The sequence below is a fragment of the Anabrus simplex genome, chromosome 8 (assembly GCF_040414725.1).
Source record: "Anabrus simplex isolate iqAnaSimp1 chromosome 8, ASM4041472v1, whole genome shotgun sequence".
NCBI classification, from domain to species: domain Eukaryota; kingdom Metazoa; phylum Arthropoda; class Insecta; order Orthoptera; family Tettigoniidae; genus Anabrus; species Anabrus simplex.
Window position 1 is genome coordinate 203128689 of NC_090272.1, and position 21915 is coordinate 203150603.

General features: G+C 39.2%; 1 protein-coding gene across 1 annotated transcript in view; it reads left to right on the top strand.

Annotated features, from left to right (window-relative positions):
- The window catches only part of LOC136878693 (protein MTO1 homolog, mitochondrial), a 64492-nt gene that overhangs the window by 20876 nt on the left and 21701 nt on the right, over positions 1-21915 (top strand). The window contains exons 5-10 of the mRNA XM_067152116.2: positions 1821-1933; positions 5405-5550; positions 10790-10947; positions 13922-14085; positions 19253-19424; positions 21629-21791. Of these exons, the coding sequence (XP_067008217.2) occupies positions 1821-1933; positions 5405-5550; positions 10790-10947; positions 13922-14085; positions 19253-19424; positions 21629-21791 (916 nt within the window). The remainder of the gene's footprint in view (positions 1-1820; positions 1934-5404; positions 5551-10789; positions 10948-13921; positions 14086-19252; positions 19425-21628; positions 21792-21915) is intronic.

The following is a 21915-nucleotide window of genomic DNA, read 5'->3' on the forward strand; positions in this document are numbered from 1 at the left end:
ACACAAATGTCTTTATATTTTAATTCTTTTATAACATTTTTATGTACTGATGATGATCCAAAGGATTGAAACATGTCCAAGGTTTAAAACTATCTATGAGTTAATTTTAGAGTTAACAACTTCGTGTATTCAATAAGGTGGATAAAAATCCCATATTTTAATTGTAATTTTGCAATACAGGCCAAAGGTGATTTTTATCATATGGAATTGATGGCTGTATCCAGGAAAACCACGAATCACGGAGGAAGAAAGACATTTGTGGACGTCGGTTTCATCCGGATGAGGATGTGCAAGAGTGGGTGCAGTTGTGGATTCTCTTCCTACAAAACTGGAATTGACTGTCTCATCTCCCAGTGGGACAAATGTATTCATGCTTTTGGTAATTACATTTTAATAAAACCATTCCACGGTCACGTTGTAGCGGGTGTTCAGTTTTCATTTGACTGCCCCTTATATTTCATTCATCCATACATAATATCTAGACTTTAGAGAAATTTTCTTTTAATTGTATAATGCCTCTTTAGTGCACATATTAGTCTATTTCAAGCAAAATAAATGCCTGTGCTTTGGGTTCTGTTTCTCTTACTAGCAGAACTTAATCTCTTCAGCTCCATGTCACCATCCATACATGTAAGTTCCTTCCTTTCAAAAACGAAATCTTTCACTACTGATCTGCATTTAGGGCAGTTGCCCAGGTGGCAGTTTCCCTATCTGTTGTTTTCCTAGCCTTTTCTTAAATGATTGCAAAGAAATTGGAAATTTATTGAACATCTCCCTTCGTAAGTTATTCCAATCCCTAACTCCCCTTCGTATAAATATTTGCCCCAATTTGTCCTCTTGAATTCCAACTGTACCTTCATATTGTGATCTTTCCTACTTTTAAAGACACCATTCAAACTTATTCGTCTACTAATCTCATTCCACGTCATTTCTCCATTGACAGCTCGGAACATACCACTTCGATGAGCAGCTCGTCTTCTTTCTCCCAAGTCTTCCCAGTCCAAACTTTGCAACATTTTTGTAATGTGATTCTTTTGTCGGAAATCACCCAAATAGAGCTGCTTTTCTTTGGGTTTTTTCCATTTCTTGAATCGAGTAATCCTGGTGAGGGTCCCATACACTGGAACCATACTCTAGTTGGGGTTCTTACCAAAGACTTACAGTATGTGCCCTCTCCTTTACATCCTTACTACAACCCCTAAATACCCTCATAACCATGTGCAGAGATCTGTATCCTTTATTTACAATCATATTCATGTTATTATCCCAAGGAAGATCTTTCCTTATACTAACACCTAGGTAGTTACAATGATTCCCGAAAGGAACTTTCACCCCATCAGTGCATTAATTAAAACTGAGAAGACTTTTCCTATTTGTGAAACTCACAACCTGACTTTTAACCCTGTTTATCATTATACAATTGCCTACTGTCCATCTCACAACATTATCGAGGTAATTTTTCATTTGCTCACAATCTTGTAATTCATTTATTACTCTGTACAGAATAACATCATCTGCGAAAAGCCTTATCTCTGATTCCACTTCTTTACTCACATCATTTACGTATATAGGAAAACATAAAGCTCCAATAATACTGCCTTGAAGAATTCTGCTCTTAATTATTACATGGTCAGATAAAGTTTTGCCTACTCTAATTCTTTGAGTTCTACGAGTATTTTCTAGAAATGTAGCCACCCATTCAGTCACTCTTTTGTCTAGTCCAATTGCACTCATTTTTGCTAGTAGTCTCCCATGATCTACCCTATAAAATTGAATCTATTTATATCGCAACTTCACCTTATATTTTGTTTATTTTTCAGGCACACCACCACGAATAGATGGCCGAACAATTGACTACAGTGTATGTGATGTGCAGGATGGTGACTCTCCACCCATTCCATTTTCCTTTATGAATGAGTCTGTCTGGATTAAGGTATATAGCATATTGTGTAGTTCTAGTTTATCTCTCTATCCATTTGCAGTATTGTTGTTGTCATGAACAGAAGTGAAGTATCTATCTGTATCATAAAGTAATTCCTTGTTTCTGTTACCACATTTCTTTTTTAACCGCTGTTTGCCTTATGTCATTGCAGTTTTGAAGTTGCAAAATAATGAATGCAATTATCTTCTCGTGAGTCTTATCTCTTACCAAGAATTTTACCATCAGGAGTATCTGTATAAAGCATGGTTTTGAAATGTTTATGTTCCTTTACATAAGTTCTTGGTTCATGTCCATGAGGAGACTTGTTTAGGAATTGTAGACACCGTAGAATAAGATGTAGAGTTGTGGTAGCATTCTCCCATAAAGGTTATGAGGTACATGGAGTGGTATCATGTATTCCTGATGCTGAAAACAACTGGAGAACATACATAATTGCTATCAGCCGAGAAAAGGATCTCGCATGTGTATTGCTTTCCACCATTAGATGTCAGTCAGCCAGGAGAAGTCGATGCAAAGAAACAAGCCATATCATTTTTGTTGGTGCTAGAGAAACAATTTCAAAATTTATAGTAAATTATTTTAAGTGTGGACATTCCCAATTTCACCATTAAAGGATCCATGCTAATTATCATAAATCACCTGCACAACCCTCAGGAATATTGTTGGGAAGCTTATGAAAAAAAGAAACTCCATGAAGGCTTTAACTATTTTTTGCATATCTTAACATAGAAAGTCCCCATGATCGTGTTTGGCACAACTTTTGAGGAATTACATCTTTCTGCTCTGGATTCCTCATGGCAAACAATAATATGTGGACATCTTTCTGCTCTGGATTCCTCATGGCAAACAATAATATGTGGATGAAATACTGATTTATTTTTTGACAGTGGAAATAGCACCTTTCGAACAGACACTCCTCAATTGTTTCTTTGTTGAAAGTTTTACTGTATAGTATTGAATAAAAATCTCAAAAACTATTACTGCCAAATTTAAGTCGGTAAACTGTCAACCTTTACTTCTACAAAATTCTCTCAGAGAGCGTAAAAAACTTACCATTTTGCTGCTATTTTGTTTCAGTTTTGATTTCTACCCCCCACTATATTCCCCAGGCTCCCTGTACTTGTTTGTTTTCTATAAATTTCTGTGCACCCCCACTTCTAATTCCCAATCGCCGTTACTATACATATCCTCATAAATAACTGCTTGAAGAGATCTATAACTTTTATTTACAATCCCATTTATGTGATAACCCCAATGAAGAAATATTCCTTATGGTAATCTCTAGGTATTTGCAGTGATTCCCACGAGTTACTGTCACCCTATCAACACAATATTTAAAGCTGAAAATGAAATGAAATGGCGTATGGCTTTTAGTGCCGGGAGTGTCCAAGGACAAGTTCGGCTCGCCAGATGCAGGTCTTTTGATTTGACCCCCCGTAGACGACCTGCACTTTGTGATGAGGATGAAATGATAATGAAGACGACATATACACCCAGCCGCCGTGCCAGCAAAATTAACCAATTAACGTTAAAATTCCCAACCCTGCCAGAAATCGAACCCGGGACCCCTGTGGCTAAAGGCCAGCACGCTAACCATTTACCCATGAGGCCGGTCTTTAAAGCTGAGATACACTCTGACTGTGCTGGAAAAAAGAGCTTACCTTTCTGTAGCCATGTGGCAAGCTTGTCTTTGAAGAGACTAACCAACCACCTGGCGAAACAAGATAGTCCATTCTGGCTGACAGAGACTGAGAAAAAAGAAGTGGAGTGACAGACTTAGAAAACAGACAGGCTGTGGGACAGATCCTGAAGAAGGTCCGTGATCTTCAGGAAAAATCTCTGATAAGAGAGGTGCCCTGTGGTAGAAGGAAAGAAAAGGGGTAAATGGAAGAATATGCAACAATATGGACAAAGATCAAAACCCAATTTGGCCCATTCAACCGGGCGAGTTGGCCTAGCAGTTAGGGGTGCACAGCTGTGATCTTGCATCTGGGAGATAGTGGGTTCGAGCCCCACTGTTAGCAGCCCTGAAGATGGGTTTCCATGGTTTCCCATTTTCACACCAGGTTATGCCTTCATTAAGGCCATGGCTGCTTCCTTCCCATTCCTAGGCCTTTCTTATCCCATCATCACCATAAGGCCTATCTGTGTTGGGGCAAGTGAAAACGGATACAGACTGAAATCCTGTAAAGCAACAGAGAAATTGTCCAACCTGGCAGCAGATATTAGAAAACTGAGATTAACATATTATGGACACGTTCAAAGACTCCCAACAAAAGGCTTACACACAAGATCGTGACATACAGCAGAAAATTGAAGAGTCTACCATGGATCCAAGAAATCAAAAAGGACCTGTACAAAGCCCAGATAAATACATCAGGGATATTAGATAGTAATTTGTTCTGTAAGAAAGTAAACAGATGGATAGTACAGCCAGAGATTGAAGTTCCAAGGAGACCAGGAACGAAGTGGACTGAAGAAAGAAAGAAAGAAAGAAAGAAAGAAAGAAAGAAAGAGTGTCCACGGAAAAATATGAAAGTCATATGGAAGACGTGAAAGGCTAATCATAAAATCACAGCATGAGCCAACAGGTTCCATATGAAAATAATACTACTAATAATAATAAAAGACCTAAATTAAAATTTTAAAAGTCCCTAAGTGCTCTAACCTAAACATAAGTTTAAAAGCTATAACGGCAGCAAACAGTTGAGGTAAGTCAAAAAATCCTACTTTATTGGGCCCTTTACGAATCTGAATATAACCTAAAACTTCCTCATTCATGCATCCCATTCACACTCAAGTTAAACTGGAAGTGTTTATAAGATGACGTTGACAAGAGGCTTTGAATTTTGCTTTAGAGGTAATGTTCCTAATTTCATTGGATAGTTCATTCTGCCTGCACATGGCAGTGGCTGTGAGCGATCTGTTGTATGTAGTGCTTCAATGTTCAGGTATGTCAAGCGTACGGCCTAACAGGGTATCGAACAGGTGCAGGGAATTCAGGTAACAAAATCTGGAAAAGAGATAAATAGGACTGTGCACAGACCACAAAATTTCACTTCATCCAAATCATATTTGTAAATCATGGTGATTCATAATGCATTCTTCAAAAGTAATTGCCCATCTGATTGTCCTGGATAGTTTACCACATTGGAAGAATTTGATTTTGTTGATATATTACAAAAATGAGATCATGTTTCTAAAGCTCAAATTGGTTCATTCATAGATGCACCTCACTATAGTTATCTACTCCCTTGCCTATTCTTATGTAACTTGATGCTATCTCATATAGGACTACTCCATTCACCTGTATCTATTATTGTTATTCAGGAACTCTTTGCCCTTGGGTAACCTGCAGCTGTTGCAGGAAGATTGTTCAATAAAATAATTAATTGTCACTATCATGCTATGGTGGTTGAAGCTGTGAATAATAACTTTTTTCCTGTCTCAATTTTGTTCCAGCCAGAAGATCAGCTGTCCTGCCACCTTACATACACAACTTCAGAGGTAAACAAAATCATCCTGAACAATCTTCATGTGAACAGGCACGTTACTGAAGAAGTGCAAGGTCCTCGTTACTGCCCATCTATCGAGTCGAAAGTGATCAGGTAACTTGCATATGATGGTTTCTCATCTCCAGCAAACCTCCGCTGTTGATCTCTCCCAAACTAGACAGCCTAGGAAGTCTTTAATTTTCCCTTCCTAAACCATTTGGGGTCCAATTATACTTCCACTAGGATCCTCTTCTAGTCAGGTTCCTCACTTCTGTATTTCCTATCTGCCCTCCTTTGGTCAGCTCTTGTTTTCTTCTGACCCCAATGGTATTAGGTTTGTGAGACCTCGAGAGACCTCATTTTAATGCCCTTCATAGCCCTTCTCTTTCATCTGAGTAGGGTTACGAGAGGATGGTTGTCTACTTTTGCTTCCTCTTCAAACAGTATTCATCACTACCACTGCCCCTGCTGGTCCCATTTTAAATCATACAAAAATGGGGGGGGGAAATAGACCTGGCCGTCATTAAAAGCATACAAAAATGGGGGGAAAATAAACCTGGCCGCCATTAAATAGGGTGTATCTTATCACATTGAAGACTGAGTAGGTGAAGTTAGATCTTACACTGTGGACTGAACATTTTTATACAAAGTAACTGTTAACCTTACTTACAATCACAAACCTATTTTGGACTCAGAAACATTTGAGCTATGCATACATAGGTTGTTTTTCAAAATGGGAGCAAAACCACTAATTTTATAATTAAATTTTTAAAAACCTTTTTTTTCTACTTTCATTTTTTTTTCATTTTCACAATGCATATTAAAAACATGAAGCATTACGTATTCGCACGCACCATGATACATTTATGAAACACAACATTCATACTAATCATTGACAAATGAAAAACATACATTAATTGTGGAAATTAGCTCTAGTCATCGGCCACGCAAGACCATGCGGCTATGAAGCTGCCTCAGTAGTACCAACTTAGTATCATAATAGAATTAGTTTCTAATGATGTGCTGCTACCTGTTTTTTTTTTTTTTAATGAACTACATAAGCACTAGACCCTCGTCCGCCACGGAACATTACCATCTACATACGTCGCTCATGTTGAAAGTGTTAATTATACCATCAAAAAAATCAGGTATGCTTTTCGTGTTATATTAAGAACGATGGCACAATCAGTTTGGCGGAGAAAATTTTTATTTGAGAGAAAATGAAGTTACTTTCTTACTTCAAATTGACAAACTCGTATTTGTTGTGCTTCAGGGAAGGGAAGGGAGGGGAAGTGGGGTGTATTATAGATGGAGACATAGATAATGCTTGGTGCGAATGCATAAGTTTCTTTTTCGTTCCCAGTCCCAGTAGGCAGTGTACAGTGGACAAACTATGCACTAGTGGCATAGCGTGACAGTATTGTCTGGACAGACTGGATTTAAGGAGAGCGAGTTTGAAATTTTTTACTTAACCACATAGACAATTTGTATTTCAGTAGTTTAATACTCAGTAAGTGTTACTAATTGAAATTCGGTTTGACTTCTGTCCTCTGCTCTATCAGAATATGATACTTAGCTGATTCCTGCATGAAACGTCCACCGTATCGTTCACTTGGTTAGATATAAAGTACTTTTCCTTAATTTCACGCTGAATCCCTTCATTTAGATCCGATGTTATAATTTCAATCAGTTCATTCCGACTGTCTGATGATGTTCATTTGAAACTGGAAAGAGAAAATAAGAGGTCTTTCATAAAATGGTCTAAATTCTAAAACTTTCCCTTCTTGTTAGACTCCAACCCTTCTCCATGCCCCCCTGAAAGCTAGTTCTTCTTTACCCAGAAAAGCTACAGCTTGTACTAGGTGCCCTGATATTTTGCAATAGTCACACATTTTCATTATGTTTAATCCTATATAGTCAAGTAGTTTCAGATGAAGCACGCCCAGTTCATGTATCTGTACTCCTTATTTGGAAGGATTCTCCATTATGAATATGTCCTTTAGATGCTTTATATTTGTATGCTTTCCTTTCAGTATTTTTCACCCTTGATATTCTTTCAGCACTCCACTCTTTTGCCACCAAACAATTAACGTATAAGGCAGAACAATTTGTTATGGGTATGACTGCTGGGTAACCAATACATTTTTCATGCCAGAATGTTTGAAATGTTCACTTTTGGCTCTTTTCAAGCATGACAGTTACGTTTAGGAGTTGACTTCTTCTTTTTTTTAAGTTCCGTTTGGGCCTGCTATGGACCACGTGGTTCTTATCTCCAGCAGCTTTCTTCTTTGACCAGTACTCCTTCATTCTTGCAATGTGAATGTCTTTTCACTTCAGAGTCCATTTCACACCTCCTCCCGGACGTACTGTTTTTTCTGTTAGTGACTGGAGAGAGTTTGATGTTCTGATCAACGTTCTGTACCTATTCCTGTCATAAATTTCACTGGGAGCAATGTCCAATTCTTGAAGGTCTTTTCTGACGAGTCTTGTGCACTTGGCATTACTCGCTTTCCCTCTAGAGATGGTGTGGAAGATTCTGGAGGTGAGCCTCTAATTGTCCATTCTCATGACATGACCACAGAAGTTCAATCTCCTCTTCCTCATAGATGTTGTAATGCTCTCCAATTGTTGGTACAGTTCGTTGTTGTGCCTGATTCTGTACTTGCCTTCTTCTTTAATAGAGCCCATGATTTTTCTCAGGATCTTCCTTTCCTTCAGCTCCAGTTTTCTAAGTTGCCCTTTTCTTACCATGTTTGGGCATTCTGAGGCGTATAGTACTGACGGTCTCAGTGTAATGCCTAATTTTGAGGTTAAGGGAGAGGGATTTGGATTTGTACATACTCTTACATAGGTGGTAGGCATTTTCGAATTTGATGCATCTGCTGTTCATGGCCTGATCTTCATTCATGTTTGGGGTTATCCATTCTCCTAGGTATTTGAAGGAGTTAGTCCTTTGTACTGTTTTGTCCCCCAGTGGGATTGATTTGGGTGCATCTTTGATGTTGGTGATAAACTGTGTTTTGTTGATGGCGATCTTCAGCCCTAACTTTAGCTGCTATGTGGTCGAGAGAGGATAGTTGATGGATAGGTTCCTCCACACTGGATGCCAGGAGTGTAAGGTCGTCTGCGAAGGCTAAACAGTTGACTGTTAACTTGTCTTTCTTGTAGCCAATTCTCAATCCAGAGTCATCCTTTAGCATTTTCGTCCACTCACGAATGACTTTTTCAAGTAGGCAATTAAAGAGGATTGGAGATAGGCCATCCCCTTGTCTAACACCTGTTTTGATCTCAAATCTCTGGGACAGTTCCCGTCTGAATTTGATTCTGGCTGTAGTGTTGGTAAGAGTTGCTTTCACTAGATTCAAGGTTTTCTTATCTAGTCCCAGTTCAGCAAGTGCCTGGAAGAGTGACTCTCTATCTACTGAATCGTAGGCCTTCTGAAAGTCAACAAATGTTGCCACGTAGGGTGAGGCGCTTAGGTTTTTGTAAGTGATGATGGTTTTGAGGTTCAGGATTTGTTCGGCGCATGACCTTGATTTGCGAATGGGTCACCTAGGACCACGAGGAATCCATGTCTTTTTGGTCTTCCTTCTTGCCCAGTAGCTATTCATTTGTAAGAAATGTGCGAATTTCCGTTCCTCTGGCCATTTACCTTGTGTATGTTTGTTATTTTTTTCTTGAATCCCTGTGATTGGACTCTATTTCTGATTTATTTCCGATGTAGTTGATTTGGTAATCCTAGTTCAGTAACCTCTTTCTCCATCAGCTTACACCACTTTGGTCTTGTAGCCATCATCATCATCATCATCATCATCATCATCATCATCATCATCATTTTCCCTTGTCCAGCTCCTGCCAGGTCGGGGTGTTGATGGTACTTCTTCACTGTTGCCTCTCCTTCCACCACTCTTCTGCAATAATTGTACCCCATTCCAGTCTTCTTTTTCATATACTGTTTTTGACAGCATCTATCCATCTTGCTCTGGGCCTCCCTCTTGCCCTCATTCCCTCTGTCTTAGCCTTCAGCACTTGTTTTGGTATCCTTCCCTCCTCCATCCTTATCCAAACCATCTCAATTTATTCTTCTCCATCCTATCACTCAGTTTTTCTATCTCTATTTCTTTTCTGACCTCAAAATATTTCTTACTCTGTCTCGCCTTGTCTTCCCTACCATACTCTTCAGGAACTTCATCTCACTGCCCTGAATTTTACTCTCTTCTCCTACCTTGTTTTGCAGAAATTTGTAAATTTTATAGGAAAGTCTGATAGAGTTAATTCGTAAATGCCCTATAAATTGGATTTGTTGCAGTCACATTGTATGTGTGATTTTGGAAAGACGTTGATAGTTTTCACAATTAGGTTTAGGGTAATGAATTCCATTTTTAATTCTTGGCCCTAAGATTTTTCTCATAATTTTTTGTTCCTTAATATTTAATCCTTTTTATTGCAAATTGAGGATTTCTGAAGTATATAGTGCCTCTGGTTTAATCACTGTTGTATAATGTTGAATCTTACTGTTCCAGGAGAGGCATCTTTGTTGTAAATAGTGTTTGTTAGTTGAAAAGCAGTTTCCATCTTCTGAATTCTTAGCATTATGGATTTTTCATTACCTTTCCTTTCACCTAGGTATTTAAATTTCTTCACTCTGGAAATTCAGTTAGTACCAATGTTAATTGTTTATGTCAGTTATGAATTTAGTTTGGCCTTTTACTTTTTAATTCATACATTTTTGTTGTAAGTTGGGTCAAAAAACTGTGCTTTTAATAAATAGTCAACAAAATTATTAGAATTGTCTATACTTCCAAAACAATAAAATTATTTAGTCAGCACTTATACGACAGAAAAAAAAACCCACTTATTTAACATGTGTGCAACTGAATAATGGTGACCACTGCACTAGTGTAGTCTAAATTGGGTCAGGAAATCAAGTAAATGACTGAGGAATGTCAGCCTACCCTGCTGGCTGTCCTCATCTGCTATGCTTCAAGGGAGAAGACATATGAGACTTGAACCTCTCCATTCTCAAATGCTAAATCTTATGCCACTTATGCACAGTGAATAAATGGGCCTTGCATCAATGAGCAGGTCAAAATTTAGAGGGAAAAGCTATGTTTACTCACATGTATTTAAGACTGAAATCATGATTCATTCCAGTTTCTACTTGGTTGACCTGATTTTGCAACAAAAATATAACACCCATCAGTTGACTTACATGTTTTAATGAGAAAAATGTTCATTATTTTTGTAAATAAGAACATCGTTTGACATAAAACAAAACATCACTCAGTTTTAGTGTCATAGGTTTGTGAAGTGTGGATGAAGTTAAGCATGGTGCTGTATTCTTTACTTCCAGGTTTGGTAGCAAAACTCATCAGATTTGGTTGGAACCAGAAGGTCTGGACAGCACTGTTGTGTATCCTAATGGACTGTCTTGCACACTTCCAGAAGAGCTTCAAGTTCAGCTAGTACAGAAAATACGTGGTTTAGAGAAAGTGCAGATCATACGACCAGGTTTGCTTTTCAGTTGTATATTTTTACATTTGAAATATATTCTATATTTTAATATTCAAGAAAGTTTATAGCATGAGGCCTGTAATTATTTTTTAAAATACTTGCTATGTATCTGTAGCAAGCTTATCTCAATTGACAACAGAATGTGCCATGTTATGTTGATTAGTTTTCTGGGCTCAGGACTTAGTAGGCCAGCGATGTTTCACATTAGTCGATTTAGCACTAAATTCATGAATATCTCTATTATTATAATTCATGTATGTAAAATTGTCCATCATCACGTCAACTCCCATCAGTAAAGTGAACTATCTGGATGGGATTGCTCCAGCTGATATCACAAGAGAAGTGGCTGCCAGCAATGAAAGGAGAAAATCATCTACTATGACCTCACACCCATTTTACGGATATCAACCTACTGAAAGGAGATTAAAATCGAGAAAGAGCTTCCTAACAACTACCCAGCCATTACCAGGAACAATTGCTAAAGCGCGAGTTGCCAGGTGGAAGGAGAGAAATAGTCATTTTTCTGAATGGATGGAACCGAAGGAATCTCTGCCTCCTGGCCATACAGAGAACTGGCTAATCTGGAAATCTCTGAACAGACTGCGAGCTGAAGTTGCAAGAACAAGGGACAACTTATATACAGTAAGTGGCATTTTCCAGCCAAGACAGTTCTATGTGATTGTGGCGAAACATCTCTTATGTTGTCCGTTGTGCCCATCCAGATGTACAGTGAGTGATTTGACTCAAGCTAATTCAAGTGCTCTCGAAGTGGCAAAGTTTTGGGCGGGAACTGTTAGAAGTCGCTTGATGAACACATATTCGTGTACTTGTGTCATGCTTTTTTTTTAATGTTTTATTTTCCATATTTTGTACTTCCGACATAAATAAATAAATCATCATCATCATTTCTTTGCTCCAGCAAGCTAGGTCCAATTTATTTTGTCCGTCCACAGACGTTCTTTATATATGCAATGCCAGTTCATATCTAATTTTAAGGTTCTTGAAAAACTGCTTCTTCCAAACATCATGAGGTCTTCCTCTTGGTCTCTTCCCAACAACACTCTGTCGAAATATGCTTGAGGATTACTGTGGAGATCCATTCTTTTCATGTGTAATATTGCTACACCACTAATAGTACTTTCTGGATACTTCTGGACTTTGGTACCCGAGTTTCTAGAAATTGTGTCATTTTGTTTTCCCATCATATTGATTGAGATAGACAAAAATTAAACTGAACCTGTTTTCGTCAACTTTTGTATCCGTAAACTGAGATATATACCAAATATGAGGCTAAAGTTATATTAATCATCATCCATTTCTCTCATCCACCTCGTGGTGGGTTGGGATGTTTGACACCTTTCCATCTTCCTCTATCCAACCACCATTGTTCCTCCTTAACTGCGTTCCGGTCCAGTTTTCATCTAATTATCCTGTTCTTGATCGTTTTCAACTCCCTTAGTGTAGGTCTCCCTCTTGCCCCCCCTCCTGCTATCTGGGTCACCATCTAAGATTATCCCTCTCCATTCTGCCATAAAGCTTTTCCATTCCTATTTCCTTCCTGACATCCTCATTTTGTACTCTGTCCTTTCATGTCTTTCCTGTCATACTTTCTGAAAACTTCACTTCACTGGCTTGGATTTTGTTCCTTCTGTCATTGTCCAGATCTCCACTGCATATGTCAGCATTGGGCAGTAGTGCATCTTATGCATCACCTTTTTTGCACTTTATTGGTACTTCCTTCCTCCACACCAGGTTTCTCACACTCTGGTTGAATGCATTTCCCTCCATGATCTCCATGTCCGGCCCTGAATCCTGCATCAGTTTGCTTCCCAAGTACTTGAAGCTCTTCTCAATTTCAAGGGTTTATCCCTGTAGTTGTATAATTCCTTTCCCTCGTTCTCCTCTAGTGAACACCATTGTCTTATTGCTTTTCATGCTGATTTTAATTCCATCATTTTCAATAATCTCCACAATATTATCTGTTAACATTACCTTCAGCTTCATGTGTCCATATTTTACCTATGTCTTCTTCACAATTTCATTCGTGACCATCATGAATAACAGTGGTGACAAAACACTGTCTTGACATAGTCCACTTTGTCCTCCCCACATGTGTGGACATGGCTGCAACAATTTTCAGACATTGCTTGCACATAGTCTAGTATCATTTATTTAAATAAATGCAAAGTATGAAGCTAAAATTTGAAGTGAATTGACAAAATTATAATTTGATTTATGTACTGTAGACATAGAAAACAGATGGAGAACAGCAACCTACCCTATAAGCTTCCATGGATAGAGGGCACATAAAAGAAACTCGTAATTCCAGAATTTTTAGCTGCAGCTGTTGTCAGTGGAGGATGAAAGGAGGAGGAGTTGATGAGTAGACATGTGACAAAAATTTGACATTTTTTCACATACCTGATCAAGATTTCTCACAGATATTATTACTGATAATGATAGACCTTGTGTATCCTTCGCTAACAAAGAACCCATCAAAGCTCGAGAAATATTGGCATATTGGTCACCTTTAGCTCGGGGAAAGATGCCAATCAACCTTCATGAAAATGAGTCTTTTTAAATGTTACGCTGCACATGTAAGATGGCTACTGTTTTTATAAGTGTATTTTAATGAAAAAAACAGTCTTGTATTCTGGCCAATATGGTATATACTTTTTGCTCTTTGTTTCTTACCTGAACATTTAATTTATACTGTATGCTAATTGATCTTTTTTAAATAACATCAAATATGTTGATTTTATATTGCAGTTCATATGTACATGTTGTCTTGATTTAATACTGAACATGTCCTATTGATCTCTAGAGGTTAGCAGTAATTCTCCATTTCATCTCACACGTCCATCATCTATTTTTGTCAGATAATAAGGAATTTGATAAATGAAACATGGTATTGTATGGAATAGTTTACAAGTAAGAGACAATTAGTATTCACTGTTTTCTTTTTCTTTAGGATATGGAGTGGAGTACGACTTTGTTGATCCAAGGGAGTTAAATCCAACTCTGGAAACTCTTCGAGTTGCTGGTTTGTTTTTTGCTGGACAAATAAATGGTACCACTGGTTATGAAGAAGCTGCAGCGCAGGGCATTGTGGCAGGCATCAATGCTGCAGCAAAGGTTAGTTCATGTATTAGCATGCTTCTGATGAGAAATAAAAAAACATGAAAATGTTTAGAGGCTTACTTGAATTTGGTTACTCGATTTGTCTGCTTTCCCATAATTTTTAAAATTAAAAATGCACTTTATGTTAAATATTCGGTGGTAAATTGAATATTTTTAAAATCTTCCTTTGCATTACGGAAACATATTTGGAGGTACACGACCCAGATTGTAAAAGTATAATAATAATAATAATAATAATAATAATAATAATAATAATAATAATAAGGATGAAGAGATTTTGGGAAGACAAGAAGAAACGTTGTGCGAAATAAGTTTGCACGTGCTCTTTAGTTCGGCATAACAAATTAAAAAAATTATGACGATGATGATGATAATAATAATAATAATAATAATAATAATAGTAATTTTGTGTTGCTATTGCTAGCCTGGTGCAGGGTGGGCAGCATATGCAGTTTATAGAAACTATGTGTTAGTGTAGTATATTAGTTGCAGGAATGTTGAGACAACACTTACACCCAGTCCTCATGCCAAGCAAATTAACCATATACTGTATTTACCCACGTATAACATGCCCTCACCTATACACTCACACTACACCGGCCGCCATTTTGCCATATGTTCATAACATGCCCTTTAATTTCAGACTATTATCGAGGAAAAATTAATCAGAGAAAAAGGAATGGGGGAGGGGGAATAGTTGCAAACATTTTTCTAGTGACCAGGCTGCAGCTAACAGTTAAACCCACACTTGCATTGACCTCGGCTCCTCTATCCTCCTACCTGAGATATCTCATTGCCCATTTAGCTCCGAGCTCCATGCCGCCGTGTGTGTAGTGTGTAATTAGGAAGTGTCCAGTACACAAACGGGAGTGAAAATTGGTAGGAGGACAAGTTTTACAGCATTCTTCAAGTTGAATGTGTTAGAATATGCTGCAGAGAATAGAGTGTGAGTGGCGAGTCTTAAATACAAATTGCAGCCATGTACTATTCGTTATTGGCATATCCAGAGAGACAAATTATTTGGAACAAAGAAAACATCTAGTTCATTTCATGGTGTGAAGAAAGGGAAATACAGAAATGTGGACATAAAAACCTGTATAAGAAGTAAATATTTTGTATTTCAAGCAGTTGCCCACATGACGGCATAGCAACGCTGAGCAGCCTTGAACTCCCCATGGCGCTGTGTGACTGTGACGCAGCATTTAGTCATGTGACCGTTATCCTGTGGTAATGCACAAGGGCCCTGATGAAGAATGGTTTAAATGTGCTAATATCGCATTTTTTCCATAAATAGATTATATATTTAAATAACTATTTCATGTATTGTTTTAAAGACAATAGATGTTCCCTTTTCTGGTTTTAAACCATGCCAACCTAACCTATATTATGTGAAATTTTCACCTATTTTACCCTCTGCTATTTTTGAGTTGAAAACTGCGGAGGTGGAGAGGTGATGTGGGCGTTATAGACAAGTAAATACGGTGATAAAAATTCATCGATCTGTTCAGGGATTGAACTCAGAACCCTGAGGACAAAGGGTGAAGATGCTGACCAATCAGCCAATGGAGCTGGAATGTGTTCTTAGAGATACACTATCAGTTGTAATATAGTATGTTTGTTTGGTGGATATTTTCTAAAAAAGTGTATTGAACAAATGAAGCAAAAATATTCAAAACTGTCTGGCAGAACTAAGTAATAAGTTAGCTGAGGATATTTCTTAAATGCATATTTGTTCTCGTAACTGTTACAGGTGTGGAATAAAGTTTAAAATCTGCTTTATGCCGAATTTGACAAATAAAAAGCATTTGTTCGTGCTTATAAATGCTTTTTTTAAATTTCTATTTCAGTGCTAAAATGTATATTTTCTTCTTTCGTTAGATATCTCATTAGTCAGCCAGGAGCACAGCTTGATCGTATCCTTTGAGGTTGAAATGACATTCTCTTTATAAATCTCTTCTGTATTGATGGCTATCACTTTACAAATTGTATTGGAAAGGAGGACAGTGTAAGACTTTTTTATTTGTAAAGACATTGTCTCAATTTAGAAATAACCCAGCTGAAACAAGGCATAAATTTACAACAGAAAACCATGAAAAGTACAGGGTAGTCAATTGTAATGTAGTTGAAAAGTTTCAGAAGGCCTGTAGTTTCATTCCATCTTCACAGAACTGAAATCAATAACAAGCTGGCACTCCCAGATATAGTTCTTTCCTGGTCTTTTCCCAAGCATCCAGGGTCGGCACTGTTGTGCATTAAGCTTAGTTTTACGGCTGGACACCCTTCGTGACTCCAACCCTACGTGGAGGGATATAATCACTATTGCGTGTTTGTGTGGTGGTTGGTAGTGGGATGTGTTGTACGCAGATAGTTTTAAGTGGCTTGTATCAACATGGTTTTGAACAGGTAGACCAATGCAAATGAGTTCTTCTAAAGAATTTCATTAAAAATTGTTAAGTCAGTACGGAACCAAGCATGAGATTCATCACTTGTAATAATTTTAGGAACTGGAGTGGCTGATTGGGGTATCTTCACAATTACAACGGGTGCCTTTGGGAGGACCAGCAGGACGTTCAATCACATTAACACTGGTTTTGCAATCTTTGTCCATCAGCAACCCCATTGGGTTTTTGTTTCTGAGAAAACAGAGATTGTCCAGATGCTGAGTGACATGAAACAGCTTGGGGTGATCAAAAGAATCCAACAATCTGTTACCTTCCCCTGTATTACTGGTAATAATTTTGTGTGGCTATTTCTAGCTGAGTGCAGCCCTTGTAAGGCAGACCCTCAGATGAGGGTGGGTGGCATCTGCCATGTGTAGGTAACTGCGTGTTAATGTGGTGGAGGATAGTGTTATGTGTGGTGTGTGAGTTGCAGGGATGTTGGGGACAGCACAAACACCCAGCTCCCGGGCCATTGGAATTAACCAATGAAGGTTAAAATCCCCATCCCGGCCGGGAATCGAACCCGGGAGCCTCTGAACCTAAGGCCAGTACGCTGACCATTCAGCCAACGAGTTGGACTGTATTACTGGTGAAGAAGAATGGCAAGGTCCACCTTGCATCAGTTATCAAAAGCTGAATGCTTTAACCGAAAAGGCCTGTTTTCTGTTTCCCTGAATGCATGACACTTATCCCAGACCTGAATTTTGAATATTGGCAAGTGGTGCTGCAAGCAGAAGACAAGGAGAAGATCGCATTCTCTGTGAGCCAGGGGTTATGGCGATTCCCTGTTATGTCTTTTGACCTGTGTAGTGCGCCTGCGACTTTTGAGCATCTGATAATTTATGCTAAGAGGGCTCATGCATGATACCAGCCTGGTATACCTAGATCATATCATCATGATCGGATACATCTTGCCATAGCACCTGGGAAACCTCCAGACAGTGTTCCAGGGACTAAGAGGTGCTTACCTGAAGCTGAGCTGAACCCCTGTAAGTGACAGATATTTCAGCAGGAGGTACACTACCTAGGTCATATTGTGTTCACCGGAGGGAGTTGCCATTAACCCAGAAAAGTGAAGAGCTGTTAGAGATTGACCTGTGCCAAAAGACATGGAGGACTTGAAGAGTTTTCTCAGCTTGTACACGTACTACCAGAGGTACATTACTGCTCTTAGCAACACCTTAAAACCACTTGCACAGCTTGTTGAAGAAAATAGGCCACTCCAGTGGTAATGGGAGGCAAAGACCGCATTGCAGTCACACAAGGAGTCCCTGTGCTCAGCACCTATCTTTTTTGCTAGTGGCTTGACGTCGCACCGACGTACCAACTGCACACGGGGGTGAAATGCTGGCAACCAGGAATGAGTTAGCTGGAAAATTTATAATGTCCAATAACGGACCATTATATTGGTATTACAGATAGGTCTTACGGAGATGATAGGATAGGCCTAGTAGGCCTTAATTAAGGTACAGCCCCAGTATTTGGCTGGTGTGAAAATCTGAAACCACGGGAAACCATCTTCAGGGCTGCCAACAGTGGGATTCAAACCCACTATCTCCTGGATGCAAGCTCACAGCCATGCGCCCCTAACCGCACGGCCAACTCGCCTGGTGGCACCTATCTTGGGTTATCCCAAGATGATTGAGAAGTTGTCATTGACACCAATACCAGCAATATGGATATTGGTGGGGTGCTGTCACAAATCCAGAACTGACAGGAAAAGGTGATTGCGAACTAAAGCAAGACGTTTTCCAAGACTGAGAGGAACTACTGCATGACCTGCCGTGAACTACTGGCCATCATGAAGACACTGGATCACTTTCACAAATACCTGTATAAATAGCAGTTCCTTCTACACACCTTATCATTCTGCCTTGATATGGCTCCTGAACTTCATAAATCTGAATGGTCAGACAACTCGGTGGGTGCAATGCCTGCAGGAATATAACTTCACTGCCGAACACGAACAGGGATGGAAACACTGCAACACAGATGCCCTGTGCCCGCGATAGTGCCCACTCACTGTCCGTGGTTGCAGGGCAGGCGGGTATAATGGACATCTGAGCTAGGTTCACATCACCCTGAAAAGGGAACAGCTTGCAAACGATGACTTCGGGCAGATCCTTTGGGACGTTGAGTTCATGCATGTCATGGAGTGAACTATTCTGGGTACAAAACCACATTGTTGGAGGCCCTGTTGTAGTGCAGTAATTCGACATGCCAGAGTGCTGTCAAGTTAGTGAGTATGCAAAACTTGAAGTCTAGTGCACTTGTAATAATTATATATCTATTGCAGTAGTTTTAATAGATTTATTTGTTAGTAAAATTTGCTACCTGTCTGAGTAGTCATTTTAGTTCTAAGGATCCTAAAAACCCCACAGCAGTATTAAAGACGTCTGTCATTTGTTGTTTCCATGAGTGATTTATTGAAGTTACAAAAAGGTATGTATATCAGCTTTCAGGCCAAGGGTGACAGTATTTATGAAACAGCATAGATTATGAACTGTTTGCATGCTGTTATGGTGAAGGTGGATTGTGAATGGAGAGATAAAGAGAAGGATCATGAAATTCATGAATAGGAGAGACTTGCCTAGCCTCACAGACCTAGTACTTTTGGATTTGGAGGAGAGTGAGAGTTGATGAACCACTGGTTGAGTACATGGAGGAGTTTAAATAATATGCAGTCCAACTCAGTTATATATTTTTTTGTAATTTTTCAGGTCCAAGGTAAACCTAATTTCCTAATAAACCGCACAGAAGGCTATATTGGTGTGTTAATTGACGATCTCACTACCCAAGGAACAAATGAGCCATATCGCATGTTCACAAGCAGGGCTGAGTTCAGACTTTCCCTTAGACCAGATAATGCAGATAATCGACTTACAGAAAAGGGTAAGTTATGCATATCTCTACATAAAAATTATTTTCATTTTTAATATGCACTAACGTGTAGGCAGGCAGGTAAATAAATACACAACTGATGGCATTTACTCTAAATTGTATTAACTCACTAATAATATTGCTAGCACACAATTACACTAATCTGTGCTCTCTCTCTCTCTCTCTCTCTCTCTCTCTGTTCAGTCATGCTAGTTATTTACTCTATCACTTACAAACTAAAATAATAACAATACATACTCTTCCAGAACTGTCACTAGACTCTAGGGCAGTTCACAATTGCAATTTCTGTAAACTACCACAGTTACACAGTCTTATAATTTTGTATGTGGTACACAGTCCGCACAATCATGGCGGTCTTTGTTCACTGTCCCACGCTCGCTGTCGGTACACATGCACAACACTGACAGCACTCCGTCGTCGCTGTCCACTGACTGATCCAGCATTACACGCAGCATTTACTCTCCGACTGAAATTAAGCGAACCACTGATTGAACAGAACCATCTCAATTGCTAGCAGAACTCAACCGCTGAAGCTCGTCCGGCCTGTCTGAAATAGGGAGACTGGCCCATTCCAGATACTTCACAAGAAGGGAATTTCTGGAGTCCTCTGGAATCCAAAACCTCTGGATTAGCCTTCTTGTTCTTTCTTGCCCCGTCAGGGAGGCCTGCAGTGAGATAATGGAGTGGTGACAGAGGGGGCTGGCTTTCTGCGCCTGGTTCATTGGTAGCTGCAGCGGCCATCAGGCGGGGGTTTAACTTGGTGACGTCACTCATGCTGGAGCCTGGCTAACTTGCTTGTCCTAAGGCCTTGCAGTAAAATGGCAGATACCGTTACAATACTTTTGATTATTTGTGATTTTTGTTACCGAGTTGTGTATGAGAATTCATTGTACTGAATGTAATTCTTAGAAGAGTATTGCAAATACTGTAAGTGAAGGTCATCAGAATTGTAATAAGCTCATTTAGAGACCGGGCAAGTTGGCCGTGCGGTTAGGAGCGCACAACTGTGAGCTCGCATCCGGGAGATAGTGGATTCGAACCCCACTGTCGGCAGCCCTGAAGATGGTTTCCCATGGTTTCCCATTTTCACACCAGGCAAATGCTGGGGCTGTAGCTTAATTAAGGCCATGGCCGCTTCCTTCCCATTCCTAGGCCTTTCCTGTCCCATCGTCGCCATAAGACGCATCTGTGTCGGTGCGACGTAAAGCAACTAGCAAGGAAAAAAAAACTCATTTAGATATGCAGATGACACCGTGGACAGATCTCACAGGCTAAAGAATACGTAACATTGAAGTATTAAAGACAGATTGCGATCTTAAGAAACGGTGATGACATTTCACGATTGGAAAAGGCATACGATAGCATCCCCAGAGCAAAGGTATGGAAAGCCATGAATCAAAAAGGAATTGGAAAACGAATTATCAAATACACGCAAGCAGTGTACAACAATTTTTTCTGTCATTTCCAGACGCCTTTGGGTCTGGGTGATTTCCGACAAAAGAGTAGCGTTACAAAAATGTTGCAAAGTTTGGGCTGAGAAGAATTGGGAGAAAGAAGACGAGCTGCTTGACTAAGTAGTATGTTCCGAGCTGTCAGCAGAGAGATGGTGTGGAATGACATTAGTAGACGAATAAGTTTGAGTGGCATCTTTAAAAGTAGGATAGAGCACAATATGAAGATAAAGTTGAAATTCAAGAGGACAAATTGGGGCAAATATTCATTTACAGGAAGGGGAGTTAGGGATTGGAATAACTTACCAAGGGATATGTTCAATAAATTTCCAATTTCTTTGCAATCATTTAAGAAAAGCCTAGGAAAACAACAGAGAGGGAATCTGCCACCTGAGTGACTGCCCTAAATGCAGATCAGTATTGATTGATTGATAGAACAGGGTGTCACCATTGTTGTTCATATTGGTGATGGATGAAATTGGGAGGGATGTGTTAAGTCTTACATGTTTTTATGGGGGTTGGTAGTATGATGTGTTGTACATTACACAAACACCCTATCCTCAAGCTACAGGAATTAACCATTAAAAACCTTTCGGCCCAGCCAGGAATTGAACCCGGGATCCTCTGAACCGAAGACCAGTATGCTGTCAATGAGCTAGACAACTCTGTTTCAATTATTTTTAATTATACTTGTTCAATAAAGAAATTGTAATAACTAATGCTATCCTGTATTTTTTCTTGCAGGATACAACATCGGTTGTGTTTCAAGTGAAAGGTATAATCGCATGTTGCGAATGAGACATAATATCTCTGAAGGTATTGAGCTGTTGAAATCTGTTTCAAAGTCATTGAGTCAATGGAGAAAGTTGATGCATTTACCGTCATCGAAGACCACAGCATGTAAGAGGTAAATGTTATACAATAACATTTAAAAAAGAACAAAATGTAGATACCATGGACACCCCTCTTAATCGACCTGCTCAGGACCAGGTCCTTGGTAGGATAATGAAATGACCAGTTAGACCAACAGT